Source organism: Gracilinanus agilis, chromosome 5 (genome assembly GCF_016433145.1).
Source record: "Gracilinanus agilis isolate LMUSP501 chromosome 5, AgileGrace, whole genome shotgun sequence".
Classification (NCBI taxonomy): domain Eukaryota; kingdom Metazoa; phylum Chordata; class Mammalia; order Didelphimorphia; family Didelphidae; genus Gracilinanus; species Gracilinanus agilis.
The window spans coordinates 232,458,297-232,481,502 of NC_058134.1; the positions used below are offsets into that span (position 1 = coordinate 232,458,297).

The 23,206-nt window shown below is 38.3% G+C and overlaps 1 protein-coding gene across 2 annotated transcripts in view; it reads right to left on the reverse strand.

Annotated features, from left to right (window-relative positions):
- TMPO (thymopoietin) overlaps window positions 1–16,650 on the reverse strand; it is a 34,293-nt gene extending 17,643 nt beyond the window's left edge. The window contains exons 1-4 of one of the 2 annotated variants that reach the window (XM_044677782.1): window positions 16,192–16,650; window positions 8,174–8,300; window positions 4,647–4,805; window positions 2,612–4,120 (exon numbers count right to left, since the gene is read on the reverse strand). In XM_044677782.1, the coding sequence (XP_044533717.1) occupies window positions 2,670–4,120; window positions 4,647–4,805; window positions 8,174–8,300; window positions 16,192–16,491 (2,037 nt within the window). In that variant the 5' untranslated portion in view covers window positions 16,492–16,650 and the 3' untranslated portion in view covers window positions 2,612–2,669. Of the gene's footprint in view, window positions 1–2,611; window positions 4,121–4,646; window positions 4,806–8,173; window positions 8,301–16,191 lie in introns of those variants that run through there. The other variant, XM_044677783.1, reaches the window with a different exon arrangement.
- Between the last annotated feature and the right edge of the window lie 6,556 nt (window positions 16,651–23,206).

The window sequence follows — 23,206 nt, forward strand, 5'->3', positions numbered from 1 at the left end:
TTTTTATTTCTTCTATTCTGATATGGTTGTAATGCCCTGAAGGATAGGGGGAAATTGTATACAAAGACAAAAAGAACTATTCATAGAATGCCCTTCAGTCAATGTGTATAAAAACTTAATTTAAAATATTTGTTAAGCATTCCTGTTAGTTATAATGAAGATAAAAAAGATCTACAAAGTAACTTCTTTTTCTCAGGGGAATTTATAATTTATCATGATGCTAATTGGCTCATAACCTTCCTGGTTTATAAGCAACCCTACCAATTCCATTCTACTAGTTATACTTTTCTGTCACTACTTAAAAGCAATCAGAAAACTAAAGCTCTAATTTCCAAAGACTTAGTCAGCTGTTTCCTCCATTGGCTCCTTAGTAAAGTACTGAAAAATCGATACATACATGTCACTTCCACTAACGAAAAAATTATGCAAAAAACTCAACAGCAATGGCTATGAACAGTTAGGTCATAGGTTTCAAGTCCCATCTCCAAATGAATGCAGCTACAGAAAGCTTCCTAGTTATTGTAATGTCAAAATTAGAAATGAAACAGTGATTTTTATCTAGGAAATTAGTTTTATTTCAGATAGAGAGACAAAAATGCTCCCCCCATAGTGATAAATATTACTAGGTATTATCTAGATTAAATGGATCAAAATCTATTTTAACTGAGGCAGTGTGGTGTAATAGAAGACAAAATATAGGTTTGAATCTTGGCTTTTTTTATATCTGGGTGACCAAACAACCATCCTCTGGGTTTCAGTTTTTTCATCTGTAAAACTGTTTCCAGCTCTAGAGACATGATTCCTTTGGGGTTAATTTAAATTTATTTGTTGTTGGGGTTTTTTTTTGAGGGGATAGGATATGGAATGAAAATTTAAGAATGGGAAAATAGAAAGTTAAAATAGTCAAGTAGGATTCAGTATATATAGAAAGTTAAATGGATTAAAATAATTTTTTTCTTTTTAACTTTTGAAAAAAGCTTAAGAAAGTAATGAAGACAGGCCATTTTATAATAGGGAAATCAAGTGATAAAATTGTAAATTTGGGAACCTAAGTTTTCAATTATACTTCAATCCTGCAAGATGTCAAATTAATTCTAAAGAACTGGGAAAGGAATCCATGTTGAATAAGACCTCATTTGGTGAAGTTCCAAGAATAAACACACATGCTACATGGTTTTGAAGGCCACACAATAGTTTTCAAATTTAAAAGCTTTATTGAATTTGTGGAGGAACTCTACATTATCACAACTTAATTGCACAGCGCTCTGTAAGTAGCACATACAGCATTTCAGAAGAGACAAAAAAACTGAACAAAAACATTCCTTACAAAATCCAAAGACAGATAAGAGGCATAAAACATATAAAAATTTGTAAGGTTGATTGGGTTCTGGGACAGAAAATGCCCAGGCAATCATATTTAATGGCTATTAAAATTTTATAGATTATTTTATATATTTCTTCCACATACAAGTATTTCAGATTGCTCAATTAAAAAACTACAGGCACTTTTGATGGATCAGCAGCCCATTTACTATAACCTTATTCTAAAGATAAGCTTTTTGGTACATTTAAGACCAAGACTATTTTTCATAAACAGAAAAATAGGGGATTCAGTTACTAAATACACACTTCCAAAAACAAAACATGAGAAAAGATATCATGCCTAAGAAGTAAAACTAGCTATATAAACATACTTTTGGTACCATCATCACTTCACATAGTGAATATTTCAAACTTATTTTGGAAATTTATCTTAACTTTAATTACAAAGTTTAACTTATTAAGAAGTACAAAACAAGATGAAGAAAAAGAAAATATTTAAAAATAGTAATTCTGATCTTTCTAGTACAAAACAGAAATGTATGACATTCTAAATTATTTTTCTTTTCTGTGATAGGAAAGAGCTTGTGAATCAGTTGTGGTGCAAGCGGATAAAATAAGGGCATGATGTGGAAGGGGTCATGGGGGAAGTGCTTGAGACAGGTGACATCTGAGAACAAAAACCTAACATTTTTTTCTTGTGTGTTTAACATTAAATTCCCATTCATATATCTCATTGTGACATGAAGGGAAGGGAGGAAAAACCAAGTGGGAACCAAGTGTCTCAATGAAGACAAGCTTTGCATGGTGTTATTAAGCAGGTAAGCCTTCTAGTAAGGTCCAATAACAAACTGCTATCAGGACTAAGCTTAGCTCTTCAATACAAGGTTGGCCACTGTACATAATTAAAGCATATAGTAAGATGCGGAGGAGAAATCTGCCTTGGCAGAAAAGCATTGATATCAGTGAAATTACAGATCCTTTAAAGTATTGAAATACCTTTATTAAGGTCTTTATTTTGCCTCTTGGTTGTAAAAATTGGAATGTATGTATAACTACAAAAGGTGATGAACTTGTAATCTACTAAGTTTTATAGTCTTACGAAATCTTAAAGTTTCAAATGCAGAATACTAAAGAAAATGCACCAATTTTTGAAAGGAACAATTGGTAATACTTTAAAATCATAAACATGCCAGCTCCTGTGAAAGTTTTATGAATATGACTTTTATTTGTGCAAAGAAAGAAGAATTTGTTTGAGCTTGGCCTGTTATCAGGTGGACATTGCTAGTGAAGTCTCTAGGGCTTTTCATGCCTTGTCACCATGGGAAAGATCTCTCCTTACAACTTCATCACTGTCTCTTCCCACGCTTTTTAATGACTTTCTGTACTTCTCCTCCAAATAGTGTTCCCCCTTTGAGAGGAAGCACTGAGAGCTTGTTCTTTTGAGTGGCACTAACTCTATCACTGTTCAGCCAGAGGTGCCGACGCCCCATGGTAGAAGATCCCATGGTAGAGGCAGCCATCCTCACTTCATCAAAGGCAGCATCACAGAGAAATGAGGCTGCATCATAAGCTTTGCTCAGAGTTCCAAGTACTTCGGGTATCCGACTGGGATCAGAGCTGATAATGTGTGCGACCTGACCAATATCTGTTTGTATGGCCCGAGCTACAAAGGCAGTATGGGCTGCAATCTGCAGGGCTCCTGCTGCTGCTTCATATGTTCTACACAGGGCAAGATCAAGCTGCTTATCGCAGGCCTCAGTGGATGCTGGGGGAGTGACTTCAGAAGTCAATTCTAGAATTTCATTATCCACTTTGGGAACTGAAAATATGTGTGATGCCTCTCCGGAAGAAACTGGGTATTTGCTTGCCACTGAAGGGATCTGCCTATCAATGTGACTCCATTCTTCATCAATTATCTTTAAAATAGATTCATGGAGGGGAAAAGATGGTTCTGGGCTTCTTAGTGTGTCATGTTGACATTCCTTAGGCGTTTCTATGCCTAAGGTACTCAGTGACTGAGAAATAACAGTCTTTGCAAAGGCAGAAGGTCCTACATTATCTTGAAAAGCATAATCCCCTTCTTTCACAGATCTCTCATGGAGTCTAGGGAACTTTTTTGGCAACTCCCTGTCTTCACTTTCTTGAAACTGAGACAGGCCAACCTCTTTATGTGGGTTTTCCACACTGCCTGAGTTGCGGTTGGAAATTCCAGGTAAGTTACTTGCTCCTGCCTTTATCAACAGAGAGTTTACATAATCTCTGATGGCTTGAGCTAGAGGTGGTGTAATTACTTGTGAGTTCTCTAAAACATCAGGCTCTCCTCTACCTGTTCTCTCAGTAAACAAAGAGTCAAACGCATGCTTATTTCCACAAATGTTTTCTAAATGGTCTTTGAGGCACCTGGGGGTGGAGTCTTTAAGTGGAGAAGAACATAAGGACCTAGCTGCAGTTGAGGTCAGTGTTGCAAATGATTCAGAATGGGAAGATAATGAACTTTCCCCCAAGAATCTATCCTTACTAGACTTGGGAGAAATAAAAAAATCCTCCCCTGAAACTACTTTTTCTGCTTGTCCTATGCCAAGTGAGCTTGAGGCATTCAGAGATTCCCTGAATGGGTCTCTATTAGAGCTAGGTCCTCTTTTAGCTGCCTGTAATTCAGTCCTGCCCAAGGGAGGACGGGCACGAATTTCAGGAAAAGAAACTGCCTGAAAAAATCCACCAGAGGGAGAGGTTGGAAGTTCAGAAATACGGACAGACTCCCTAGTGGACTTCACTTTCTTGTGTTCTTTCTTCTTCCCTGTAGAAGCAAAAGAGGCAGGAAATTTAAGTATAGTTGGTGGATGACCTAGTTCTTTTTTGCCTCCTTGCTAAAATGATGTTGTTGAAGGAAAAGTTATTATTTTTTGCAAATCCAAAGAAATATTTTGGCTCTCTATAATCTTGAATTAATTAGTATAGGAATAAGGGTTATCTAGGTCAAATTACCAATTAGGAAATAAGGGCAAAGAGGAGATAGATTAGACTAGATTTTAAAATGTCCATCCTCATAATCATGTCACTTTAAAAAAAGTATCAGAGTCAACTTTCCATTTATATTTGAAACTGTCAGAATTTATTGACAAATACATAATTATTACAATGATTGTGGACTCAAATTGAATTGGTCATGAGGAAGAACCCTCTCACATTACATTACTTCATTAAGAATAGGGGCAAAAGATCTGCTTTTGGGTTACCCAGAAATAATTTTATCTGATAGGGCTATTCTCTTCCCAAACCCAAGCAAAAGTTACATGCTCTTTCACAGTTATTTCAAAGCTTACCTTCTTCATTGTCACTGTATCTATCTGAGTCATCATTTCCATTCTGTTTAGCATTTTCTGCTGATGAAGAAACCATTGGCAGAGGTGTTGAAGATCTTGATTCTAGGCCATGTTCTCTCAGTTTTAGCAGTTTCTTCTCATATAGCTTCCTGGTGGTTTCTAGATTGAAATTAAACTTGTTTAATTACTGTTGTCCTGCAGTGCCTTACTTCATTATTACCTTTGTTTTTTCACACTTTCTTCCCTTCTAGTAATTAGTTTCAAATTTTATTGATATAGTTAAAAATAAACCTGGTACATAATTTAGATGTCTTTTGACTCTAATAAACAGCTCCCAAGGTTTCCAAGTAAGTTTTAAACATTATTTCCTACCTCAAGTCCTACTATAATTCCTATCTCCTATGTGAAACTTTCTCTCAAATTCAAGCCATTCTGAACAAAAGTAATTAATGTACTTATAATCAAAATTACAAAACGTTATGCTCTCACTTTTACGTTATAACTTCTTTTATATCCCTGCAATACCTAGGACAGTACAAAGCATTAAACATTTCATATTGCTTTAGATGATGGGTATATGAAATACAACCATGTTAATGGTCTTAACTGTGATAGTTAATAGTAATATCAAGTTGAAATAAACTAGAAGATAATTTAATTCCATCATTAATAAATGAAATGTCTTGACAGAAAGTTTTCTTTAAAAAAGCAGTGTCCATATTTTACATTTATCTTGTGTCCATATTATACTGTTTCTCGATAAGTATAAGTAACAAATTTCTTTCAGAAATCCAGTGCCTAACTAGATTTCCTACAAGAATCCCTAAGATGATCAGCTATAATAACTACTATCCAATTAGTACTTAAAGAATATGTATTCTCCAAAAAGATTTATATTATTTATACTTTATGTACATATTATTTAGGGTGTGCATAGCATTTGGAGCATAGTTCCAAATTGCATCCCAGAATGGCCCGGCCAATTCAATTCTATCAACAGTGCATTAAGGTACCAGTTTTCCCATAGCCCTTTTACCACTTTACACCAATTTGATGTGTGAAGTGGAACCTCTGAATGAAGAGTAACTGTTTAAACCAAGGGTTTCTAACCTTTGTTTTATGGTTGAGTTTTTGGGTAATTTCCTATGATTTTTTCTCAAAAAGGTTAGTGAAAATAAAAATATTATTTCCTACCCTTAAAAACTATCTACAGACCTGCCATTTAAAATTTCAGGATTAAACAAATTCTGTCCATGTAATAAAACTGTTCCAGAATATATATCATAACTACTATTTCTCTCAAGTCAATTATACCAAAATGAAGGTGAATCAAACTTATATCTGACCATATTATTTTAATTATTTAACAGGCATTTATTTATTAAAGGCCTACTTTGCTTAAGGCATTGTGTTGGATGCTAAACATGAAGACAAAAATAAAAGTCCCTTCCCTCAACATTTCATTCTATCAAAGAAAAATGATACACATACAATGAGCATATATATACAACAGATACTGTGATGGGAGAGGTATGTGGCCTCATGTAGGAAGGGATCTTCTGAGGCAAAAGTAAGAGGCAGGATATAACTCTAAGGCTAGTCTATGCGTCCAAAGTCAGGGAGACAAGAAATCAAATACCATGGAGGCCAAGTTAACATGAAGGTACAGTATATGAGAGTAACATGTAGTAAGTCCCCAAAGCTGACAAGAGGTCAAACTTGAAGGGCTTTAAATGCCAAAGGATTTTATATTTGACCACTGAGGCAAAAGTGCTGCTTGAAGCTTTCTAACCACAGAGCCTAAAGGAATGACATTAAGTAGTTGATTCATAAATTATTAAGCAATTAAATTAAGACAACTTCATTCTGCTAAAAATGAACTACTATACACAAAAGATTACAAAAAATCATTCTGATAATGAACTGTTCTTGTTTATAGCTTCAGAAATAACTTCCCTGGACCATGGCAACTTTATAAGATAATGCCATCCCACCAAATAATCATCAATAGAAAGAACTGACTTCATAATTTGTTAATATCTTCTTTGAATTGGTAATGGAGGAATAGTACTATTATATTATGGCATACTAAGTGAGGTAAAGGGACCGTAATTGCTAGTCAATAATAATCAACAGACATGAAGCCCTGGCATGCATGTTGTACTGACCAGAGATAGGGAAAAAAACCAACTGATTTAGTACTTTAAGGCCTATAAAGTACTTTCTTCACAAAATCCTGTGAGGAAAATAGACCACGTACCATTACTATAACTTTACAGATGAATTAAAGCTTGGAGTCATAATTCCAGAAAAAAATAACAAATAATAATAATAACTAGCATTTAAATAATGATTTACGGTTTTCAAAGCTCTTTATAAACTATCTAATTTGATACTCCCAAGAACCCAGTAAGCTAGGTATTATTATGCCCATTCTTTAGATGCAGAAAACAGGACAGACTACTACAGATGGTAAAGAGGTAGTCAAAAGGGCATTGGACTAAGATGAAGAGGCCTTGGGTTTCAGATCAAAGTGCTGCTACCTACTCTTGTGTGACCTTGGGCACTTAGTCATTCAATCTCAGATCCCTTTTCTGCAAATCTCCATTGACACTTGCATAATGATTTCTCCCCTGCAGGTTTCACAGAAGTAACAGATCAAGACATGGCTGCAAGGAGTTCTAGCAGATCTAATCCAATTTCCCAATTCTAGAGTTGAAAAGTTATTTTCCTTGTTAATAGTACACATTTATGTGGCTTTTACTCAGACATCCTTAAGAGGTAAATGGTCTACGTGTCATAATATTCGTTTAATAGAGAAAACAACTGAGGCTCATAGAACTGATCCTAAGCTAGCAGTTATTTGTCAGTCAAGACCAGAATGTTTCTGATGCCAAGTCTAGCTATTACACAGGAAAGCATTTCAGAAAACGTAAAGCATTATAGAAATAAGGTAATATTTCTCCACAAAAATTTAATGGGTCCTATCAAGTTGAAAAAGCTTCCAGTTCAGGACTGATAATGTCTAATGATAGACTGTTTTCTGTTGTCTGAAGTCCAGCCACGCCAACTTTAGAGGGGCTCATCCACATTTGGGGGTAGGGGGAAGGTTTGGCTATAACTCAAGTCACTTGAGATACAAAAGGGTGGCAATTTGTATTGGCAGAAGTACTCATACTGATAAAATGCCAGATTTTAGATAAGAGTATTGCACTGATTCTCTGTGTGTATGTGTACACACACACACAAATTTAGCACAGTGCTTTACATACAGAAAATAATTGTCTGTTGAATGTCTGATTTATTATATGTATCCTTTATTTATATGTCTCCATTAGGATGTAAACACAAAGACAGATGCTGTTTTTGCCTTTCTTTTTATTTCCAACATTGCTCAACATAGTAAATCTTTAGTGATGTAATGAAGTCAGATAGTACTGTATTGTTCAATTTTGACTCAAATGAAACCTTGCTGCAACAATTTGGTACCATCTGAAAATGAAAAGAATTTAGGATTATTAACCTACCCACAATAGGACCAGGATTGACTCCATATTTCACGAGTTGACACAACAGCTCTTCATTTGTGAGTTCAGATACATCTAGATCATCTTTCTCTTCTGATCTGGGTTTGTCAGTTTTCTTTGTGGCTTTCTGTAAACAATAGTAAATTATTTATAAATAGCTGTAATTTTTTTCCCACAGGAATTAACAAGCTACCCATTTATCTTGATAGTGCACTATTGGAAGTGAAAATGAGCTTTTAAAAGAATCCATTTTTAGATTATATTTTAACACTTTTATAACAATTTAAAAAACAACTACAAAGTACAAGAATTCTGGGTCTATATACCTAATGGCAGAATAAGCAGGATTTTTAAAAATCTTGTCAAAATGGTCAATTCTTCATTAGTTTTATTAATAAGAAGTACTACAATGGACAATTTAAAAATTGTTCACGATCAATTTTGAAATGTAATAAATGGCTTTATAGTAGCTTCATCTTTAAAACTATGTCTGGCTTAAATATTAATCACATGCTGTAATAGGCATACACATACAACTTGAGAAACATGGGAAGGCATACTAAAAAGCATTAGATTACAGGCTGCAGGTAAATATTTTCTTTCAAATAAGGAAGAATGCAATAGAAAACAAAAGTTGGCAGTTCCTTTTAAGGCAATAATCTTTTATTTAGCACTGGTCTCGAAAGCAAGGTAAGCAAGTTGGATCATTATAGCGTTATCCCACACACAATCTAATATGTATGTAGTAGCTATGTATATGACATAAACAGATTTATCCTGTCCATAGCTTGTTTGGATGTGGTTGTTTTCATATTGTTTCTCCCATTAGACAATAAACTTCTTGGAGCAGGGACTGGCTTTTACCTTTTTTTTTGTATCCTCAGAGCTTTGGGGCTATGTGTGCCTAGCAGTAGGCTTAACAATCATGTCTAGTCCTGTCATTTTAGGAATGAAAAAAATTATGGCTGAGAGGTTTAGTGACCTACCCTATGTGACAAAATTTCTACATCCAAATGAGTGGTAAGTCCTACCTTTATTACAACAACGCAATATTGCTGAAAACATTTTTCAAGCTTTTTTCCTGAGAAATTATCATTATTGACCTGAAAAAAAAATTTTTAAATAGAAAATGTGCCTGAGATTTTTATGATTACATGTGCTTTTGGGCAAGATTATTAACCAACTTGAAATATCTAGGTGGTGTAATAGTTTGAGAGGTCTGGACTGGTAGTTAAGATCAGTGTTGGATGCCACCTAAGACACTTGTGTGGTCCTCAGTAAGTTAACTATTTTTCAGCCAGTTTTCTCAACTATAAAATTGAAATATTAATAGCATTTGCCTCAATAATATATGGAAAGTGTCTTGCAAACCTCAAAAAGCACTAAATAAATGCTAGCTGTTGGTATTATGCCACAAGATGACAGTGTATTTAATAGTGGGCTCGATCTAAGTTCAAATCCTATATCCTACAAGTACTAGTGTGTGATCCTGAGCCAATCAATTCATACTCTGTGCCTCAATTTCTCTGTAAAATAAGGAAGTTGGCCTCTAAAGTCTCTTCTAGCTCCAAATCTTTGAACCTATAAACTCATCTCATATATCAGACTTCAAAATAACTTTTAACTGAAAGACAAAAAAATTTTTAATGAAAGAAAACATTCAAAAGAAAGTGAAGGCTGGGAATTTATTTGCTTGTCCCATTTACAAAACAAAGGGATTGGTCTTGGTGACATCTAAGGTCTTTTCCAGCTGTAACTCTATGATTCTACTAGCCCATAGAGGTCTTCACTCAGAGCCAATTTATTCTTATTTTAAACACAAGTCTAATGATTCTAACTTCTCAGAACACAGTAAATCAGAAATTAAGAGAAAATGATGACTATTAGCTTGACAATGAGGGAAGACAAAGAAAAATGCTTACAAGTATACCAGAAAGGTTAAAAAACAAAAAAAGGCACAGCAACATGAAGGGTCTGCTAGGATATAATTCTATAAAGTCATTAGTCCCTGAAGATATTACAGTGGAATAAGTCACACTCATAAGGATAACAGTTCACAACAGGTTCACTTTTATAAATGGCAATTTATAGTTTACAAAGTGCTTTCTTCACTAACTCCATTTTATAGAAAAACCTAGGCTCAGAGAACTTACACATTTGCCCAACAGGACAAACACCCAGATACTGGCCCCCAAGTTCAGCACCCTTCCTATATCATTCATTCCAAGCCACAAAGAAAAGGTAAAATTATATTCAGAATACTTAAAGACATATTTCTATCAAAAAAAATTTAAGTTGTGAAATATCTCATTCCCTGGTGCTATTATATAAATGAAGTACTACTATGTAATATTTCAGCATTTCTGATATACCTTAAAATTAAGTAAAACAATTAGGTGGGGACAGCTGGGACCAGATCAGGAAGACTCATCTTCCCAAATTCAAATCTGTCCTCAGACACTAGCTGCGTGACACTGGGCAAATTACTTAACCCACTTTGCCTGTCTGCAAAATGATTTGGAGAATGAAATGGCAAACCATTCCAGGATAAAGAACAACAACAAATAACTGGTGCCCTAATAACTGATGCCCATCATTACAATAGTCTCACAAGGCAATATAAATGCCACCAGAATAAAATAGATGATTTCTATTATCATTAGGGACAAAAGAAATATGCTCAATTGCTTTAAAATAGAAAAAATTCTGTACAACAAAGGATCAAAAGGGGAAAAAAAGACAAGTTGTGAAATGATTATAAATATGACATAAAAACCTGACATCTAAAATACATAAGGAAACCAAAAATTTACAAAGTCTGTTCCCAGTTCCCAATGACTAAATGGTCGAGACAGTTTTTCAAAAGAGTAAACAATAGTTAATAATCACTTTTTTAAAAAATCACTAATAATCAAAGAGACACACATTAAACATTGAGAGATCAGCTTACAATCATTCAACTGGCAAAACTCAGTTATGAGGAAAAAAACTATCTTTGAGGGGGCAACTGGGTAGCTCAGTGGATTGAGAGCCAGGCCTACAGATGGGAGGTCTTAGGTTCAAATCCGGCCTCAAGACTCTTCCCAGCTGTGTGACCCTGGGCAAGTCACTTGATCCCCATTGCCTACCCTTACCACTCTTCTGCTTTGGAGCCAATACACAGTATTGACTCCAAGACGGAAGGTAAGGTTTTGTAAACAAAAACAAACAAAAAAAAAACTATCTTTGTCCAGTGCTGCTGGAATTTTAAACAGAGCACCCCTATAGAGATAAATTTGGCTGGCATCAGCACCCTTCCCCAGTCCAATTAATTTCATTGTTAAGAATGTACTCTGAAAATGTTTTTACTTTATTCTAATTTAACAGACCTAAAATTCAAATAAAAGCAGTATCTGTGAAAAAATATAAAGAAATGTTGAAAGATCATTAGAAAAATGACAAGTTAAAAAAACAATAGCAGGTCAAAGCATATACTAATTAAAACTACTAAGAGGAAAACTGAATGGGAAGGTATGAAAACAAAGAATAGAAACTTGGAGTGACTGAAGTTATGATATGGGTTAAAATTAATTTAAAGGTAACGTTTGCAAAGCTAACCAGTAGATTGCATAGATGTTTACTAGTGTTTGTAATCTTGTTTTTGTTATTTAACTAAAGGGCCCAATGACCACAGAACAAAAAAGGAAAGAGCTACTGAGGCAGTGATGATGTGCCAGTAGGAGCCATGACTCATCCAAGTGATCAGTTTGCATCTAATACCCCAAATAGTTGGTAAGCTTTGGGAGGGATGTGCAGGGTATTTTATCTCAACTTTTCATTTCCTCCAGCTTCTGGCATATTGTATTGTACATAGCAAGAACTGAAAAGGTAAGTAAATACTTGGTCCTTCAAAATAAATTGCACAACACATGTCTTTTTTCAAACTTTGAAAATAACCTATAAAGCAAGATTATTAAGAGGTCCTGTTTTAAAATGCTGCTAGTGGCAGAGCAGGTCAAATGTAAACATTTATAAGAAATAATTGGTTCATTAGTAATGCTAGTCAAAAACGCACCGTTTTCCTCATCAAAGTGTCTTGTGTAGTAGTATGGAGACACAATAAACATGTAGAAAGGCTTGCTAAGGTGGTGCCATGGAGAGAGTCCAGGGCATTTAGTCTGACCAGAATTCATATTAAGCCTCAGGCCCTAGTTGTGTGAACCTGGACAAATCACTTAACTGCTTCAGACCTCAGTTTCTCAACTGTAAATAGAGATTACTTAATAGCACCTATCTACCAAAATTGCTGAAGATCAAGAGATAAAATCCATAACTTATAAACCTTGGACTTTAGGCATAAGGTTTTCAATATCTTCCAATTTAAAAATATGCTAAAACAAGATAATATTTAAGATTCAAAATGTTCCTTGGAGACGCAGTCATCACTGCCAAAAATGAAGACACTGTACCCATAAAACTCCCTGCTGAATACACAGTTCTAGCTTCTTTTCTCAGCTCCTGTGAAATCTCTCCTCTTTCTTGTCCCAATACCAACAAACTTTCTAATCCTCCACATCTACACTCTCCAAACTGAAATCTTATTGATGGTACTAGCTATGGTTTTGCTATAAGTGCTTTTTTTAAAAACCAATGACCAAATATTTTTATAAGTTCATCAATCACATCAACTTTTATTATGAGCATGCTAAAAAGTACTCATTAGAAACATCTTTGCAATTCTTAGTGGCAACCTGGAATATGTGGCCTTTATGCTGAGGGCATATTATTAAGAGTTTTCAAAACAGTGAGGTCATGAAGTAAAACACTACAAAATCTAATCAATTCACGAGTGTGTTAAAATTCATTGCTTTTCTACATAAAATTTTAAATTTCTGGTATGTTTTTTAAGAGTCAGATTTTTCTGCAAAGTTATCTTTGCAATTATGAGTTTGGCATGAGTGATAGAATTCTCACCTGCCACAGGATTATGAGCTTGGTTCAGTGGACTAATCAATGAACTTCTGCTCTATTGGCTTCTAAGTAGTCAAAATTTTATGATTTTTGTGAAAAGAAAGGCAATTTGCACATAAATCTAAATGCTTAAGAATGTGCTGTATAATTGCATTTAATTATTTTATTTGTTCACTATCTTGACAATTCAACACCTAGAAATATTGACATGACCCTAACTGCAAACAACAAAAATACTAACTACAAACCAAAGTTAAAAAGCTGTCCTTTAAAATAAAGTTCTTGACATGTAAATATTTTCTCTAATAACATGTTAAGTGTACTTAAGAAAACATGGAGGATACTGTGATAACTGGAAGCTTAGACATACCCTAACATTTCTTTCATAGTCAATCATGTGATAAAACAGCACAATCCATAAGAAGGGAAATGTTTGGTCTAGGACAAGATTTCACTAATTTTTAGATTCTACTGAATAACCAAAAAGAATCACCTTCAAAACTTAAGATTTTACCTGCCCAAGGATGTGGCAGGGAAGGAGCGCCTGTTTAGGAACCTTTCTAAGATCACTTCTAACTTTTAAAACAGAACAAAGGCTATTTCTGCAATGTTTCTTACATGTTGGAAAAATTGAATATCCTTAATAAACTTCTATAGTATATTTGTATCCCATAGCTGGGATGACTAGCAAACTACATCTCCAGCTTCAAAACGCCATCTATTGGACAGCTCCACTAGGATGTCCAGTCAGAAGTTCCAACTTTATATCCTCTTTTCCTCTCCCATTGTCACTCTCTACCTCTCCTGTTGTTTTGAACACTAATCTTAACTCTACATGTAGAGAACAAGGATTTGTCTCAAAGGTTTGCGCCTTATTAACCTGTGTCCCCTGGATAGACTCAGCTGGCATAGTGAACATACAACAGCAGCAACAAAAAGTGTTAATAAAACTATCACCAAATAACAGAATCAAGGAACCAAAATGAATTCTTTGTTTTTTTTATCCCACGTGTAGATGTGCACACACTATTCCATAGATTACTTTAAGAGATCCATTCTTAAACATTAAGAACTTTGTATTCTGACACTCACTCTGACTCAACAATGCCCAGGACATGTATATATATTATATTCTTGTAAAGGGTTTATTGGGAAAAGATAGCTAATGAAATTATATTTAACAGCACAGAACTATTAAATAAAATGACTGCATACAACCAATAAGAACCGCCCTGGTACAAGACAAAGCACTCACATAATTTTATGGATCTAAAAGTATATTGTTCGTTAAAAAAAAAAACTTATTTGGTTTAAGAGGACTTGGTTTTAATGTTAAACTTAAAGTTGCTATTTTAAGTTTATAAAGTTCTCTTCACTGTGGCATGGAGGTGGCCTAAAATTCTCTAGGCCTGCCATTTCAGTGAAAGCTGTATCAGTTTCTACATACCAAGCTATTAAGGCTTGAAGCTCAGAGACTAATCGGTAAATAATGAACTTTTGAGACCCGACAATTTATTCAACTGTTGGAAACTTAAAAGAGATAATCTTTCACAAAATTGCTCAGTATTCTAGCTACATGTTTTGCATCCCCCCCCACCCACCGGAATGCAAGCCCCAGGGAAGTTAGTGGCTATTTTAAGTACTGAAACCACCACCAAATGGTTCTGAATTAGACTGATTTCAAATATACTAACGTAAAAAAAAAAAAATGTGCAACTAAATTCAGCTACTGAAGGTAATGATCCTTTTGGCAGGTCGAGTCTTCCAAATATTTCTTTATTCAAAAAACATTTCCAGTTAAAACAGTTTGCAGAATCTGTTCTGAAATATATTACCCAGGACCAAAATTACAAAGCAGAATAGAATACCAAGACAACAAAATTCTGGGAAGTTTAAACAATGTCACTTTATTCAAAAGAAAGCGTCCCCGCACGCACCCTATACTAGTTTCCGCATGTAAAGAAACATTCGAAACTCCAAAGCAGAACGAGGAACAAAGAGTGGAAATTGCTAAATGTACATTAAGGCTTCCTTAGGGGAGTGGCCCCAGGACGTAGCGGGTTCTCAATCTGGGAGGTGTCTTCAGGCAAAGAGCCTGCCTGTCCCTCCCTCGCTCCCTCCCTCCCAGTGCCATCAGGCTATTCCCGCTCCGCGGTAAAATAACTGACTAAGCTCTACTTTAAGGGTCCAACCCCGGCCACAACACGTGTACCCCATCCCGCACTATTTTATAACCGCAGCAGTGAGGTTAACGCAGCAAATTTAAAACAAAAGCACGTCTCCTGGGGCTCGGCCGTGGGCGCAGGCGTAAAAAGGCGGGAATGTCCTGGCTCCTAGTTTAAATTTTGGCTTCGCCGCCCAGCCGCGCGCAACCTGGCCTCCAGGGAGCGCTCCAGCTCCGGCTCCGCCGCATTTCGGTTATTGAAGCGGGAAAAGCTGTAGCCGGGGTGAGGCGGCTAAGCAGTTGGCCTCTGGTGGGGTCCCCCAGGGCGCCACACACTAGCTCCGCTTAGGAGCCGTTCGGAACCCCCCAAGGCACAAGAGAGTGGGCCGGTGAACTTGGAGGATGCAGCAATGCTGCATCCGAATCCAGGATCTTATAGACGCGGAGCCCGCCTCCCGCCTGCTACACTAACCCCCTCTACGCCGCCCCCACGAGAGACAGCCCCTCACTCGCGGTCTAGGCATCTCCAAAGCCTGGCCGGGTCCGGATGGTTGGTCTCCAAACGCCTCTAGTTGCGGCTAGAGAAACAGAGACCGCGGCTCGCAAGTCTTCGGAGTCCCTCCCCCCATTCACCGTGTCCTGGAAGGGGAACCAAGGCCACCCGGGGGCCAGGGTTTACCAGGGAGGAAACTGAGACGGCGCCGAGGGCCCACGGCCGCCTCGACCACAAAGGGATGGGAGGCCCGTCCTCCCGGGGGGGGGGGGGAGGATGGGAGCAAGATGACTCGGGGCTTTGTCAGGAAGGGGGAAGGGACCTCTCCGTACCCCGGCCAAGGGACAAGGCCTGCTCTGCTCGGCTGGGGGCCAGGGAGAATAGGTGGGAGTGGGGGTGGGGTCTCCGTACCCTTCCGGTGGCGGCACCGCCTCCTCCTCCTCCTCCTCCTCGGCCGCGGCCCGCGGCGCCCAGCACCGGTGTGGGCTCGCGCTCATCGTCGCTAGAGAAGTCCGGGGGTGCGCGGTTGTTGGCGGCCGGAGGCAGCGCCAGCCCAATGGACCGGTTGCGCACCGTGAGGTGCTGCAGGTAGAGCTGCACGTAGACGTCCTTGCGCTGTTCGCCCGCAGGCAGCGTCACATTGTTGGCTAGCAGCTCGCTCTTGAGCCGGTCTTTCGTCAGCACCGACGGGTCCTCCAGGAACTCAGGCATCTCCTCGGCGGTCACCCCGCGAGCGCGCCCCGCGCTCCTTCCCCGGTCCCACACGCGGTCCTCGTCTGCCTCCTCCTTGGGACCTCTTGGGATGGCCACGGGCCCCGGTGCTCAGTGCTTAAGCCCACGGAGCTGTACCGAGAGGCAGGCGGAGCCCTGGTCGCGCGTACACAGCCGACCTACTCCACTCAGTCTAGTGCACACACACACACACTTAGGGCGAGCTCTGAGAGACGCCCGCGTCGCCCACGCCCCAAGAACGCGCCTCGCCATTGGCCAGCAGCGGCAGGAAGAGCAGCGCCCATTGGCCCGACACCTCGCGCGGGTTCCATTAGAGGCGCAGTCTGGCTAGCGAACCTCGGGACACGCAGTTTGAAAGGCGCCGGGCGGGATCCTCTACTGGGCTAGGTTGGTTGCACCGGTGTGCTCCTTCTCAGAGGCCCGGCGCCCAATCTCAGCGCCCTTGAGCGGCTGGGAGCCGAGGTCGACCTTGCGGTGGTCAGCAGCGATTAGGTTCTTGCTGTGCGCCAGGCGCAGAGGGACCCCAGGGGCACTGGGGGAAGAGCCGGCTACACCCTATTTGGAACTGAAACTGTGGCACGGAGCCCAACCCCCTCAGGCCCACCCTCATGGACGCTCGGACAGCTGGAAAGGGCTCTAGAGCCCTTCTTTAATCGACTTCGTTACCGTTCATTAAGCGTTTGCAGTGTGCTAGACACGCCACCATAGATTAACTAGAGCTGGAAGGAATCTCAGAGGCCCTTTAATCCAACTCCACATTTTACAGACGAGGAAACTGAGGCGCAGAAGTGAAGAGACTCACCCAGAGTCGCACAGCGAGTCAGTGGCCGTGGCCAAGGTCAGGTTCGAACCCAGACAAAGAGGAAGGACTGTCTGCTGGCTGACAGGGTGCTAAAGGGCTTTGAAAGCCCAGGTCTGCACCCTCAGGCTTAAGATGGAAAGAGGCCTGGCTCTTGGGTTATCCTGTCAGAAGAAGCCGAAATTGCAGTGGAGACAGGGAGGACAGAAAATGAAGGTTTATATTCTGCTGGATAAGGGTTTTGGGAATCTTGGATTCCCCAGAATGACTTACTAAATGCATAAAATACATGGAATCACAAAGGAAATCAATTATATTGAAATAGTTACTAAATTTTTAAAAGAACAAGTTCAACATGACCCTCGATCACCCCCCCACCAGAGGAGTGATCAATCAGAGGGATACAACCAAATTAGTGAATACAAGGGGACAGGATCTGGACCTGTCATTGAAATGTAAGTTCTGCAAAAGGGAAGAATCAGTGCAGGACAGCACCTTCCCTGCAATTTTAGAGGAATTTAACCTAGCGGTTAAAAGGCTAATCCAGGGCAAGGTCATAAAAGCCACATATATCCAGAAGTGGAATTTGGTTGGGTACTGGCCTTCTTGGTTCAGAGGGTCCTTTTCTATCCAACAGGCCCGTCAAAGTAGCCCCAAACTAAATTTAAGGAGAGAAATACTCCTCCTTGGGAAAATTTATTTTTGCATCAGGGACTAGTGCTAGAGATTTTTTTGATATGAGAAATCTCCAGGAGTGCAGGCCTACACTTTCTCAGAAATGTATAGTTTTGAAAGAGTTGCCTATTTTCTAAAATAAATTGTTGCACAGTAGCTGACATACCTGGCTATAAGTTTTCTTGAGGGGAGTTGAATGAATGAATGAAAAATAAGAGTCAAGTCAGCAGATATAAATGTAAATCCCTGGAGGAGCTTACATTCTAAGATGGTGGCTACACTTCAGATTTTAGTGACCTCTGTTTCTATTTGAGTTTGATACATTTGGTCTAGGGCACTGGGATCAGTGACTGGCCTAGGGTCACAGTGCCAGCATCTGAGGTAAAATTGGACCGCCTGTGTAAATTGGCTTTCTATTAAAAAAACTACCTCGGGCATTAGAGAACTCCAGAGACAAAAAATAACACTGGCCTGCCTCGAAGATCTTGACCTCTTTCATCAAGAGCTCCCACCATTGGGCAGAAACCAAAAGACCAATAGAAAAAACTCCCTATCTATAACAAAACATTCCTAGAAGCACTTTTCAAAAGCAAAAAAATTGGGAACCAATTGAGCTCCAACACATTGGTAATGTCTGGGGAAAAAATTTGGGAAGACCTTGGAAGAATCTTTAAAATGAAAGCAAAATTCATAATCTCAAAAATTGAAATAAAAAACTAATGGGGAATACTTCAGAGAAAGAATTGTTGCAGTTGGATGGAAGTGTTTTGCATGATAATAAAATTTAAAAAATAAATTAAAAATTAAATTTAAAAAATTAAAAAGGCATCAGGAGTCAAAGCAATGAATGATCTTGATTCTAAAAGGCTGATGGGATGAAAAATGCCATTTTATAGCAGACAGGCAGCAAGATACATGCTGTCAGATGTGGTTAAATTATGGCAAACTGTGTAAAACTTGGGAGCCAGAAAGACATCAGTTTAAATTCTGCCTTAGACAGTAGCTGTGTAACCCTGAATAAATTATTTAATCTCTCTGCATAAGCATCTTCATATGTAAAATAGATACAAATATCCCCTATACCTCACGGGATTGTTGTGAGGATTAAATGAGATAATGTGTAAAGCAGCTATCACTAATAACCATTTTGTCACAAAGTAGGGTTCTGTGTGGGGTAGTATTGGGGCAACATGACTATTTTTTAAAGCTTCAATAAAATATTGAATTAAATTATAATTTATTTTATTATATAATTTATTATAGTATATATTAATTGTAAGTAATTACTATAATGAATAATTAAAATATAAAATAATTTTGGGAGAAAAATTGTGATTCTAGCATAAAGCTCTTCCAAGTACTCTTCAACTTTTGACAAGATTGTATTACTAAATTTTCCTCAAATGCTCACAACATTTGGAGCGGGAGCTTTAAAGATTTGAAGGTTCAGAACAAAGCTCTCCTTTAAAAAAAGGGGGGAGGAGGGAGAAAGGCAGCCTTTCTGTTCCAAGTTCATTTCCTGTGTATCCCACCACTGCAGAGAGGCAGCTTTAAATTATGTACATAGTTGTAGTTTCAAAGAGCTCAAGTTTTAATAATAAAAAATTATAACCTCAAAGGCCCATTAAAAGATAACTACAGCTAACTGACTTGATAAGTAGTAAATATAATACTCTACACAGCCCTGAGAAACCTTCAGGTTATAATCAGGAGTCCTTACCCAACTCAGAATTAATACACATCAAACCTAGCACAGACACAGAAAAATTATGTTTTTAAAGCAATTGAATTATCTCAGAAAAAAAAAAAGTGATGATCTCGTGGAGGTGGACATCAACTATGAGGAAAAGGAGAGATATTACCAGCTTCACCCAGTCCCTTTTGGTCTTTTCCCCTCCAGGGTCATTTATAAGGGCTATGATAGAAATGTAAAGAAGGTGAATTTTCTTTCTGGAAACCTGAGCTCCAAGAGCAGAAGCTCAACTCAGGCAGGATCACATGCAAAAGGCCTCATTTGGATCAAATGCTAAAGATGTCAGAATCTCACTTTTCCAGCCAGAGTGGCCCATTTATGCCTGCTTATCCTGTATGAGTCTTATTCATATTATTTTACATAAATCGGCCACTGGGGGAATTTACCCAGTGTGCTAGGGCCTTCTTCACATTCTCTTGTCATTCCACGGATACCAATCGAGCATGTGTGCAGTCCATGGGTTGATGCTTAACTGTTGCTATGGGACTAGTCCATCTGTTTTTGGTCATATATTTCTCTGTTGACTTCCTTTATACTGAAACTCCTGCATAACTATTTGTTACTATTTGTTACGTGTGATCCACCATGTTCTTTGTTTCCCTTTGGAAGACTGACTTGACTTCTGACCCTAACTATAGTTTCCAAAGATTTAATCAGACTGGCATGCATTGCCCAAGTAGGGACTCTGTTTTCAGTTATCTGATAGATATGAAGACATCAGGCCAGAGAGACAGGCCACAGAGAATGAGATTTCATTTAGAAGAAAAGGTTCCTGGTGAAGGTGTGGATCAGGAATTTGGAAATTTTGAGAGGCATTGTAGTGACGTAGTCAGAATATCTATTTTTCAGTCTGGTCTTCCATACTTATTAGCTGTGTGACTATGGCTAAGTCATTTAATCCCTGAGAGACTCAGTTTCTGTATTTGTAAAATGATATTATTAACGTTTGCTCCCTTAATAGGGTTGCTGGAATACAACCCATCTTATTGTAATTGTACTTAGAATTATTTTTTGTTAAAAGCCTCAAAACCCATTTAATTTAATCTAGTTTTAAATATATTTCAGATTTAAAATAATTTCATAATTTTATTTATAATCAACAGTTTTGATACAGAAAGCTCTTTTGACATGAGAATAACTGCAGTAACAAAGTACTTCCAGATGCTTCACAAGGACTCTTTTTGTCAGGAAATTTGCCAGCTGCTTAATCCCCAGGGAAAATATTTTATCCTGCTATCCCCATAGGATAAAACTCACCTATTAAGTGGGACATTTCTCTGAATAGATATATAGTACAATGCCTTAGGGCCAACAGTCAAGGTCTGTGGATCACAAAAGAAAAATATATTTTGGCTGAATAACATGAAGCAGATGTCTCCTCAAATCCCTTCATGGCAGAAGTAAAAGCTCATTTTCATGTTTGAGATGACTTAAAATGTGATTACACAGGTGGCCTCAAGTTTTCCTGGCCACAGTCTTTGAGATTATCCACCTCCAAAAATAAGTCATTATAAAGATTCCTGTAGCAAAGAGTTGGACTCCTAACAAAACTCTCCCAGGTGGGGTTTCTTAAATGACAACTAATAAAAACTTATTAATCTCTATATTTGTCTGACTGACAGGTCACTGGATTTAAAATTTCAGATACAAGGTGTCCAACATTTAAGCAACATTCCTTTACCAAATGCTTGGCTAGTTGCCTCTATTTATAGTGACAGGAAAGCAGAATGGGCTAGGCCTAGGAAATAAACTTATTCTGCTTGTGGAGCAGAGAAATAGGGCCAATGGATGGAATTTACAAGGAATCCCATTTTAACTCAATATTAGGAAGAACATTTAAACAGAACATCTTAACCAGAAAGGAATGGCTTTTCCAGTAATAAAGTATTTAAGTGGAGGTTGGATAACCATTTATTGAAGTTGTACAGAAAATTCATATAGGAGTTGGATGGACTACACTATCTCTGATGCCCTTTCCAACTTTGAGTTTCTCTAAATTTCTTTCTTTATTGATAACTTTATTTAAGCTCCTATGGTGTGTACAAATATAAGAACTGGGTGCAATTATAATAAAGCAAAGAAGGCACAGTTTCTGTTCTTATGAGACACTTATAATCTAAATCCTTTGGGAGGTATACATACACTTTCAATTGTTGCTAAGACATATTAGTTTTCAAGAATAACACAAAAAATAACAAAGATCATACTAAATTAACAAACATTAAGTATCTACTATATGCCAAGAACTGTGCCAAGCATGGGGGATGCAAAAGTGAATTAGAAAAAAAAAAAAGTGAACTGGTATCCCTGAAGATTACATGCTAATGGGGAAGGCAACATGTAAATATATAAAAAATCTATGGAAGGAAAGAGAGGGCACCAGCAACTGGGTGGATCAGAAAGACTTCATAGGGAGGGTGGCATTTGAGCTGAGTTGGGAGGGAAACTAGAGATTCTAAAAAGGAGAGATAACGAATAAAAACATTCAAGGCATGGGGGGCAGCTAATGTAAAAGAGATGGGGTGTGAGCAAGTAAAGTCCCAGGGCTGGCTTGTAGGGGTATAGAAGAAAGAAAGAAAGTATAGAAGTATATAGGTATAGAAGAAGAAGAAAATCTGTAAGAAGGCTGAAAAGGTAGAAAAAGATCAGATTGTAAAGAGTGGGATTATTCAGATATGATTGAGGAATCTATCAAAGGGGATCAGGTTTAAAAAATCCTCCTCCTTCCCCCGAGAGCATCTTCAGGAGACTTGAGGTCTTAGAGAAGTAACTGGCCAGAGACACCTTTAGGAATGAGGGCAGGAGATGCTTTGTAATTATTGTTGGGCCAGGCCATTGGAACAAATGCCTTTTCTAAAAGTTAATTGTCTCCTGGCAGATTGTTAAAAGGAAAGCACCTAAATGGTAAAACTCACTACACTAACACAAAGAGAAAGAGCCTGTTGTGATTGAGAACTGAGTTCAAGTTCTGTCTTTGATGCTGACTGGCTCTGTGACCCTCTGTCTCTGGAATTTCTTGGATTACAAGTTTAGGTATCTGCCCAGCAATTTAGAATCTAAGATTGTTCTATGTTGGTAGAAGAAATGTCTTACCCAATATTCCCCAAACTGAGAAAATTCATAGATCTGCATAAACAAGCAAGCATCGGCATCCTATAGCGAGAGCCTCCCAGAGACAACGGGCAGGACCATAGTCTTCCAGGAGCACCACAGCTCAGAGCAGCAGAGGGAGGAGTTAGCAGCAGGGACCCAGATGGTTAGACAAGCTGGACAGGATTTGGGGAAGGCTGGAGCTGCTCACAGGGGTTTTATCAGACAGACCAGGCTTGGGGGAGTGAGCCCAGAGGGGCTGCTAGGAAACCACAAAAAGCGGCCCAGTACATAGCATGGATGTGTTTGTAGAACTCAGAAAATCTGTCCAGAGATACAATTTGATCATTCCTAGGGCAGAGTGCCCTCCACGACCT